Source organism: Cariama cristata, unplaced genomic scaffold (genome assembly GCF_000690535.1).
Source record: "Cariama cristata isolate BGI_N322 unplaced genomic scaffold, ASM69053v1 scaffold25283, whole genome shotgun sequence".
In the NCBI taxonomy this organism is placed as follows: domain Eukaryota; kingdom Metazoa; phylum Chordata; class Aves; order Cariamiformes; family Cariamidae; genus Cariama; species Cariama cristata.
The window spans coordinates 11,251-21,556 of record NW_009608177.1 but is presented as its reverse complement, the minus strand read 5'-3'; the positions used below and the strand labels follow the sequence as shown (position 1 = coordinate 21,556).

The window sequence follows — 10,306 nt, the reverse complement described above, 5'->3', positions numbered from 1 at the left end:
CAGCGGAGCCCGGCCCTTGTCAAAAGGCGTCTGGTAAAGCTGCCAGCCAGTAAAGATCCAGTCTAGGAGATCAAAAGAATTTGACAACTACTATTTTTATTTCAATTTGTACCAGAGGCTGGTACAGGCTTATATCAGAGAGTGCTGGGACAGCATTTTTGGTGGTTGAAACAGAGCAGGATTCCTCTTACTGAACTCTGCAGATATCTACCTCTGAGCTGGTCATCCTACACCAGCTTTATACAGGCAATGGGAGAACACGGCTCTTCCTGGCCTCACTTCATCCCAGAGAAGCTGCATAAAGCAGACTTCTACTCCTGGAACTTATCTGGGCAGGCCTGGCCCTCAGTTTCACACTCTGTTGCCGGTATGCCAAAGGATAGCGGTGTTTGGAGTAGTCCTGGGAGCTGGGTGCTTGTGTTGCCTTAACTCCAGTAAAAAAATTGGTGGACTTGGTAGCGTTAGGTTTACGGTCGGACTTGACGATCTTAAATGTCTTCTCTAACCTAAATGATTCTATGATTCTAGTTACAGCTCTTGGGCACCTACCTGATGGAAGAAGTAGGTGACTGCCAGGTCGTTGTCATTGAGAAGAATCTCCTCCTCTGTAGTGAAGAGCCATTTGCGGATCGTCAGGCATGTTCCTGGCACCGCCGAGGTGTAGTTCTGCACGTAGAGTTTGTGGGGGAATTCGTTGGGCGCCAGTTTGCGCACTGGAAAAAGCAGAGGACAGGGAGGTGAGCTCACTGCCACACGCAGCATCAGCAGCAGCACCCGTGACTGCAGCCTGGCTGCTGTACAAATCAACATCGGCGATGCCCTTTAGCTAAGTCGGACGGGATCAGGACCCCAGGTCTGCTCCCAGGCCCTTTTTTAGCCTCTCTGACCGAATTCAGTTTTTTTCAATAACAACTTTCACTGCATCAGACCACGCTGGTCCCTGGCGATCGCCTCTCGTGCACAGGTGGGAATCTGCGTGAGGCTGAACTCCTCTCGGCTGTCGGAGAGCTCGGCGCAGCTCTCAAGCATCAGCACGACAGCCTGACTTCATCCCCTGCCGCGCACAGCGAGGTCCACCCTGCCTAAGCCTTAGGATCACGGTGCTCTGGACCTGTGCGCTGTACCCACAGTGCGGAGGACCGGAGAAGGTCCCCCCCCAGTCCTGGCAGGCTGCCACCAGAGCCCAGACAAAACCTGCTGCACTGCTCAGCCAAACTGGAGCAGCTGGGCCACCAGCGAGTCCCTGTCGAGACATTTACTGTGTTCGAATCGGCTTTACCCAGCTACAATGGACAAAAAACCCAAAAGAGGCAGGTGCCAGTACATCACCATCGGGTCGGGATATGGTCACTATCGTACTGCAGATGGAGCTTATGGCTTCCAGAGAAATTAAATGGCAGTGTACCCAGACCGGAATAAATGGGGACGTTGACAGCAAGTGCCCAGAAAGCACAAACCATAAAGGTTTACGGGAGTTTTTACTTTCTGGTGCAGTCTGAGAAGTGCAGCACTCACAGGAACGAGGAATTAACGGCTCCGTTAGAGTCTGGCACCGTAAAAGCTTCCTGCAAGAGACTGTGCCAGCACGCTGCAACGTCCCATCTCCCAAGGGCAGGTATTCCCGCTCGAGGCTCTCCACACAGCCCTGCCCGGCCTCGGCAATCTCCAAGTACGTCAACCCTCCAGCCCCGGTCTTCCCTGTCCTCCTCGGACACACCAGCACCCGGTAACTCCCAAGAAGTGACCACAAACCCGGTATCAGAGGCAGTTCCGCGATGCCAACGGTTTTACAGGAGACTGGTGATCTCGGCTGCCCCAGGGTCAGCATCTGAATGCAAACCTAGCCTGTTCTGTGAGAGCAGTCATTTTAGGAGGGCTTTATGTAGCTAAAAATTGCCCCGGCTGTTCAGCCGGAATCTCATGAGCACGAGGAACGGCCCCAGAGATCTCTTCCTACAAGGCACAGTTTGCCGTAACGAGGGGATGAGTTTGAGGCATAGAGAGACGACAATCCAGAAATGAAGGTACCCAGCTGGGAACGAGAAATACACTTGGTTTAAAACCCAGCACAGGGGAAAAACAAAACACAAACCAACCACTACACCCATTCTGTGGTGTGACCACGATATTTTGGCCTCTCTACAGCTTCATCAAACCCAACATGAAGCTGGGTGAAATCAGAGATTGCTGCGGTCGGGGATCTGAACAGCAGCCAGGAGACCCCAGCACGTGCTTAGCTGGAAGGATGGCAATTACTTAAGGGCCAAAACGATCGCTCAGATTCCCACAGTCAAGCCTCAAATACCATCAGGATTTAACCACGGAAGGAGAGATGAGAAGCTAAGACGTGGCTCGCAGCACACACCCACCCCAGGACCTGGATATCTCCCTACACCTACGTGTTAGGACCGAGGGTGCCCTCAATCCAATTTCCAGCACCTTCGCTCCATCCCAAGCCGCTGCCCTCCTCCTCTCCCTCCACTGCCCCGTTGCAATGACGTTGCCCACTTTTTCTAAGCTCGCTGGACCCTTCAAACTCAAGTAAAATGCATCTCTCAGTTTAACAAAAAACTCATCTCCTTGAACTGTTTAAGAACAGGAAAGTCAAGTGGCAGCAAAAAAGCCATCAAACTTTGAGGGCTCCTCGTTATCAGAGCCTATTCTGCCTGCCCAATTCCTCCCGGGGGCTCCTGATTTTGCAAGCAGAGATAAGACCTAAATGAGAGTGCCACTGGGCTCTGCCAGCACTGCAGAGCTTTCTCAGTAGCTCGTCAGCACCGAGGGGATTAAAAGACTTACCAAAGGAGTGATTGATCACTTCAAACAAGGCGAAGTAGTTTGCGGTAATACTGTCCATTCCAACTTTCGCAGCCACAGCCTGAAGAGCAACCGAATGGGAAAACGGAGTGAGCAAAACAGGAGCCAGCAGCTGTCCGTCCCACTCCAGGGCAAAGTCAGCTTCATACAGGTTATTCCCAAGTATTTCCTAACCCGAGGTGTTAGTCACCACGGAAAACCGGAATTTTACTCCTCCAGTAAAACCAGAGATTTTCTGAAGCAAGAGCTTAGACTCCCCTGCTTTCACCTTCCTGTAAATTGCTCTAGATTTTAAGTGCCACCATGGCTGACAATTAGGTCACCTTTTCTTCTGATGCCTCCAGCTTCAACCCCTGACAGAGGAGGCGTGCACACCTCCCCTAGGAGTTTTCTCCAACAAAGCTTCAGTCCTGCAGGCTAATGCCACAGCCAAAACCCACAGACCTCGGCGGAGGCGACGTGAAATTCAACAGGCTGTCCCCCAAACTGCAAATCCCATCTATCTGCAGGATTCTGCCGTGCGGATCCGGAGCTCCCGAGAGCCTGCTCTTTCACAACCCTCTGGTTCCCTTGCTTGCAGCAACATTTTTTTAGTTCCCCTTTCCAAAAGGGTCTCCCCTGCATCATCTTCTTCCCCCTGATCCATCGACAGCTTGCGTTTTTCCTCCTGCACTGCTGGTTGAAGTCACTTCTCCTTAGTTTTCCACTTAAAAGCACTGGGCCTCCGGCCACTTGCAAACCCATAATCTGGCACTACCCTTAATATTCAACTTGCTGTCCTGCCCCACAGCCACAGCAAGACTCGTGTGTTGGTTGCTGGCAGCTCTTGGATCCAACTCCTCCACCGCAGCCACTGCAAGTCATAACACACAATCTGTCTAGTGCTTAGAGCCATCCGCCAGCTTTAAGATATTATCAGTGAAAATTAATTCAGCGATGACTCTGTCCTTGCAGCCAAGCCTGTCAGTGAAAACGCTGCTTCAGCACGGCGTACGGTTAGTTTTCTAGTGCCTCGTCCTCTCTGCTACAGCAAAGCAGCATCACTTGTGCCCAGCCGCACTCGAGAGGAGCGGAGAGAACCAAGTGGGCGCCCATGGGGTCTCGGTTAACGTCTGAATCACGTTAATCTTCCAGCCAAGGCAAAAAAAGAAGTAGCTCACCTGGTACACCTGGTCTGTAGTGCTGTTCTTTTTGACTCTTACTGTCACTGTTGTTATATCTGGTAATGCTACTCGGAGCTCCACGTCCGAGACGCCGTTGTAATTCTGAAGGAGGGAAGAGGAGAGGACAGAAATCAGCATCACACAAACCGAGCCCCGAGCTCTATGGACTATTTATTGCCTCACGCTGGCTAATTAAAATGGTCACTTCTAGCAACCAGCTGCTCTGCAAGCTTCCAGAACCCCATTCCAGTCTGCACCAGAGAAATTCTGAAAGAAGGAAGGTGTGAGCTCTGCTCCGAGACTGGAAGCTGAACAAACTGCTTCAGACCAGGACAGGGTAGCATTTTCCATTCACGGGTTTGCCAGTGAAGAGCAGGAGACAGCTCTGGGACACGGCAACTTCACGCACCATGGAAAGGTTGGGAAAAGAACAACGGTTGAAGGGCAAATAGCAATGCACCGTGCGCATCCCCGAGAGCGGCATCAAAGCTGCTCTGAGCTGCTGCGATGGAGAAAATAACAGACACCAAACCGCAGCCTTGATTTTTTGCCATGGTTTTCTATTCAACCAACTGAGGCTTTGGCAGGGAACGTCTTTGCTCTCCGATCCAGTTTTACCAAGCATTTACAGCCTCTGTCACAGGGAAGGTCACGGCAGAGCTTCAGCACCATCACCTACGCGCCTACCTCATCCGACTCCGACAGGAACTCCTGCATGATGTCGCTCTCCCCAATGACACGTATCGAACACACTGCAGGACAGAGAGCACAGGTTAGCGGGGTGCCCGGAGAAAGGGGGAGCCCCCCCGTCCCCCAAGACCGGCCCAAAGGTGACATGGAAATAACAACTGTCTGTTCTGCGGGTGGCGTGAAACAAGGGTGGTATCTCCAGCCCGGAAAAAAACTCCTCAAAGCGAGTGCTTTCCGGGCTGTATCAGGTGTCCTGGCACGAAGACTGATCCAGCCGGAATCCCCTACAATAGCAAGCAAACAGCGGTGTTGAGTAACTCGCTGAGATATTCCCTGTGGGTGAAATCCAGGCCCCAGGCACACAGCCAACAGGAGGTCTAGACTATGCTTAAAAGTGGGCAAGAATTTCATAAAGAGTACTTTTGCCTCTAAAAAAACAGTTATTTCAGAGGGATTGAAACTATTTAGGAATTCAGGCCAAGTTTGGCAAATAATTTGGACCCAAACTGTATCATGTTGCCTCTAGGATGCAACCAGTCTGCCCTTTCCTCCAGCCAGCCGGTAACTGAGGATGAAGACGAACGAGGTGGGCAAGGCAGAGCTGAGATATCAGCGGGGTGGGGAAAAAGTGACCCACGTCCATCTTACGGGAAGGGGGAGCTTCACTCCCGGGTGCTGGGTAAGAGGAGAGGCCGTTAAGCTCACACAAACTAACTGAGCTGCTTCCAGGTAACTAAGAAAATAAGACAGCATCACAAGATGAGGGGTCACTGCCCCCCCAAATCCCACCTACAGCCTCTTCACTGCAAAATGCAGGGTCAGATCTTTTAGCCAGGCACCCTGATACAGAGATAAGGTTTTGCGCCCACTTTCCCATCATCTGAACTCAACCTAAAGGAAGCTCCTGCTGCAGGCATTACAATTCTGATCAAAAAGGACCAAGGCGTTCAGCTGCGAGCAAGCTCAGGTTGAGCTGAGCTCCCCTGATGAGAACAGCCTCGAACCCGATGTTCTCCCTGCTCCAAAGCTCCCTTCCTCCTCTTCCTCCTCCCTGTGCTCCCTCATCTCCAAGATTACTGGCGAGCAACGTGACACTATAAATAAAAGCTCGTTGTGTGTTAAAAAACTAATTATACATTTTGTTGCTGGAAGTGCACTCCGAGCAGGTAACACACGCATCATTAAGCCGCAGCAACTCTGAGCTCCCTCTCACCGCTTCAGTTGTGAAATCCAATCCAGCTACAAACGAGCTTCTCTCCCTCACAGGCAAACGAACACCCGTGAAGTTTTGGACCACCCGTGGAAGGATGTACCCCGAGGATTTGTTTCCCCACTTGCAAGGAAGGCTGTGTACAGCTCCCAGCTCAGTACCTTTCTCCAGGTACTCCTCCAACCCTCGCCGTCGGGCGTCCAGCTGCTGCTCCGACAAAGAGAACGGCCACTTCCCCGGGAGACGCGGAAAAGTGAAGTTGGCAAATTCCCGTTTCAGGTTCTGGTGCAAGATGGCAAACTCCCGGTACCGCTTCGAGCAGAGCTGGCGGCCCGCCATGTAAACATTGTAGACCTGCCGGGAGGAGAAGAGGCTCACTGCGGGGAGAAAAGCTTTCCAAATCCAAATTGGCACAGCTCTGCCTTCCCGGACCCACAGGTAGCGCAAGACTGAACTAGGAGGGTTTGAGTTAGAATGAGAAACTGGTATGAAGAGTTAAACATGCCATTGCTTATCGCTGGAGCTGGGGGATGTCCCAGCTACCACCTCCATCCGACAGCAGCAGGATCAGGGTGAGTTCAAGGCGCCTTTCTACCTCAAAAGGAGAGGAAAAACACCCAAACCCTTCAGAAAAGGCCTCGAGCCCCGATGCAGCCGTCACGGCATTCACCTGGATGGTGTCCTGCACAGAGGAGGGTCCCCGAGACGCGCCAAGCCCCCACCAGACGGATGCCACAGCAATACTGTGCTGACTGCATCGGCTGTTTTTGGCAACAAGAGCCTCATCACCTTCAGCAGTAGTGTCAAGCACATCTGGAATTTCCAGGTTTTTGCAGAACTGAGCCTCACGCTGCACCCAAAGCCCCACAGCTCTGGATTCAGGTCCAGAGCTATTTCCTCCAAGACAGAGGGAGGTCCCGAACCGAGCAGCAGCCTTGGTTTGTGTCTGGAGACAGCCCCTCGCAGCCGTCGGGCACCAAACACAGGGCAGATCCTGGGGAGAGCCACTATGAAACCTTTTAGGAACACCCAATGTTAACTAGTTTCTTTGCTATGCATGCACTCTTCCAGTTTCATTCTGGACACTGTTAAGGAAATAGGACTCTGGTCCCAAATAAGGGAAATGTGGAGCAAAGTTACGGTCACAGGATGTTTCTCAGCCCTGCGATACTCTTCAGGGAATTCCCTTCCCATTCACTAACCAGCCGCCTCCATTTTTAAAGCCAATCTGCTCAGTCTCGCAGGCAAGTTAAACAAGCTCTTATCTAGGCATTGCTAATATGCCCTCAGCGATAGCGAGGTTCCAGCCAGCAGCGTTACCTTAATTAGCTTCACGCGAGGAAAGGGATGGAGGGAGGAAGAGAATAGGTTCACACGTTTTCATGTTGCACAAGGGAAGAGTTTGCAAACGCAACCTTTCCTCTGGAGGAGAGGAGCATCACCCTTCACCATCCTCCCGAAGCCGAAGGGCTGGCGGAGCACAGAGGTGGAGTCTGGCAAGAGGCATGTCCCAAAGATGCACCGAGGGTGGCTTCAGCAGCGCTCAGAAGACCCAAAACCCCAACCCGTTCCCTAGATGAGGGGGCCCAGAGCAGTCCCAGCTCACGCACCCTCCAGGCACCTCCTGACAACCTTCACAAGGGGAAGGCGCTCCAACAAAACCACGGCTTCTTCCTTAAAAAGAAGCACGCGTTCAACCCTTGTGGCATTGCCTCAACAGAAGGTGCTGGGGCTAGATCTGAGTCAGTCCAGAGAAGAGGGTCCCTTTGACCCCCGCCCTGCACTATGCTTCTTTAAGAACCTCTGGTTTCCAGGACCCTTTTTCTCCTGCCCCATATGGCAAGTACCTTACCGGACAGCATCCCACCAGGGCTGGGAGAGCAGGGTGCAGGGAAAGCACCCGCTCCCCGAGAGGCTGTGGATTCACAAGGATCCCATCTGTCCCCTTCAGAGACAGAGTGACACATTGAAGGGACACGCTTTGCACAGGAGCCGGACTCTTCTGGCGACCCAAGCGCTGCCGAACCCTCTCCACCCTTCCGCTCACACACACACACGCACGCTGTTTCTGCAGCACTGATGTTAGCTCCTGTCTTCCTTGGGAAAACACCTTCATTCTCAGCCAGGAGAGGAAAAAAGTGATGAGCCAGTTTGTCATCTGTCTCCCGGCACTTCACACTACGACGCAATCGTGTCCCAAGGGCGACTGCTCCAGCCAAACCTACCTCCCAGTCCGGGAGGGCGAAGGGAGCCAGCGTACGGCACAAACCTTCCGGCCACGAGTCAAAGCAGCAGGATAACTAAAACGCCCGATACTCGTCATCTCGTCCCAAATCCCTCCACCTCATCGTCCACGCCCACCGACAGCCACGCAATTCCCTGGCTCTGGAAAAACGAAGACAGCACACAGAGCAGAAGGAAAACATGGTCTGGACACCGGCAGGACGGTGCTCCTAACAATAAGCAGCTATTTGCAGGGGGAAGAATACTGCCCTTGTGGCAGGCTTCCCTCTCTACCAGTCGCTGACCGCAACTGGGAGCCAGCTGGGGTTTGGCCGCAGGCGGTGCCGACCCTCGCCGCAGCTCAGACCCGAGGCATGCTGCTCCCAAAGCGGGGTGCTGGACAACGGGGTGAGCGAGAGAGTTTGCAAGCCAAGCATCTGTCAGTGCTACACAGGCAGGCAAGGAAGCAGAAGAGCTAAGCAAGGTCAGGCCAACCGAGGAAGTTCAACAGACCCCAAATGTTGCAAGAAGAAGCAGTTCTGCAGACAAGTGTCTTCGTCCAACCTGGTTTTGGGTCCCTCTCCAAACATTTCCTTAACAGCCACAGCCAGCCATCCCTGGTGAGCCAGAATCAACCTTAAGCCTCGGAGGATGCACCCATGTCAGGTACTTAGGTGACAGATCCCATTATCTAGGAAAATGACTGCCAGCCTCCCCAATAAATGCAACAAGACAGGCAGGGAACCCAAAGGAAAAAGACTTTTTACAGCTATTTCCCTAAAGGGAAAAGATAGTCTGGAGATGGGAAGCTATGCTTCAAGACATCTGTTCCCTTTGCTTTTATATCTATCACAGATGTCCTTAACACTTGGTGTAAAACAGGAGATACAAATATGAAAGCTTAGACGAACAAAATAATAACTTCCTACTTAATCTCCACAAGAGATCAAGCTATTCCAGATACATTAATAAAAAAAAGCTTCCCAGCACAGAGGAAATAGCTGCAAAAGAATAACCGGGCACAGTAAGAGTGAAGACGGGCAAGCCTAAATAAGACGGTGTCAAAACCAGTCAATAATAAATTAACGTCCCTCCATCCGGAAGACAAACAGAGCGTGCTGCCACCAATTGTCACTAACAGCTCGGGGTGCAGACGCAGCCTATCTCCAGAAAGCACCGTCCAAGCGGATACTAACCACAAACTTCTCGCCGTTTTGCTCCACGTGCTTGTAGGTGGGGATGGAGATGGGCACAGCTTGTTTTTCCGTGTAGTCATAGAAAGACTGCCCCAAAGAGTCATCACTGGGATCGAGATTATCCGCCTCGTGGGGAGGCACGGACAACACCGTCAGAATTAACTCTTTCTCGCCGGCGCGAATCAGGTCGACCACTTGCTTGTGCGTTGCTCCTTCGACATTCACCCCGTTCCTGCAAAAGAGAAAGCAGAAGAGCCATAAGCAAGGCAGAGGTGACCGCAGAGCCTTCAAACCACGCCACGCCAGCCCAGCGATCCATCACGTATCTGCTTCCCCTGAAAACCCCTCCAGCCTCAACCGCTCTGGTTGCTCCAGTTTCACCCTGGTCTAAACTTCACTCGAATCTCCTACTGATGATTCCTCAGGTTATTAGTTACTGAATTATGTTTAATGACTACAGACACAGCTAAAACTTCTGAAGAAGTTTCATGCATCCCCTTGAATATTTAAAACAAGTTTTGCAGTTTTTACCATTTCTCAACGGTACGACAGGGCACGTTCGCACCCAGAACGCCAGCCTTTTCCCGTCGGCTAAAGGCAAACGCAAGGAGACCACAGACTGGGGGAAGAAAACACGGAACGCATAGTACATACTACCCTGCCAGGGCAAAGTCCATCTCCAGATCCTCTACAGTTCCAAAAGGTAAGTGGTCTTCCCTAAATCTGTCCAAGTGAACAAGACGAGAAAGCAGGCAAGGAGGCTCGGGGAACAAAGGTAAGTGATTTCAGACGCTGGTGCTCCCATCCACCAGGACACAGCACCCACGAACACGCCTCCTTCGGTGCCACGTAAAGGAGATACGTGTTCCCTTCAGTTACCTCTAGGCAGGCTGCTCTGCCTTGCCCCCAAACAGCCCAGGAGCACTGTAACACGTTTCTGCTTCCTGAATTGCTCCAACCTGATCAAGAGAGCCTTTCAGGAGCCCCGTGGGAGCTCTGAAGACCCA

At 52.1% G+C, this 10,306-nt stretch overlaps 1 protein-coding gene across 1 annotated transcript in view; it reads right to left on the bottom strand.

Annotated features, from left to right (window-relative positions):
- SNX27 (sorting nexin family member 27) overlaps window positions 1-9,531 on the bottom strand; it is a gene marked incomplete at both ends in the record, with an annotated part of 15,443 nt that extends 5,912 nt beyond the window's left edge. The window contains 6 exons of the mRNA XM_009697038.1: window positions 550-713; window positions 2,800-2,878; window positions 3,978-4,082; window positions 4,668-4,732; window positions 6,042-6,234; window positions 9,300-9,531. Coding sequence (XP_009695340.1) covers window positions 550-713; window positions 2,800-2,878; window positions 3,978-4,082; window positions 4,668-4,732; window positions 6,042-6,234; window positions 9,300-9,531 — 838 coding nt within the window. The remainder of the gene's footprint in view (window positions 1-549; window positions 714-2,799; window positions 2,879-3,977; window positions 4,083-4,667; window positions 4,733-6,041; window positions 6,235-9,299) is intronic.
- Window positions 9,532-10,306: the final 775 nt, after the last annotated feature.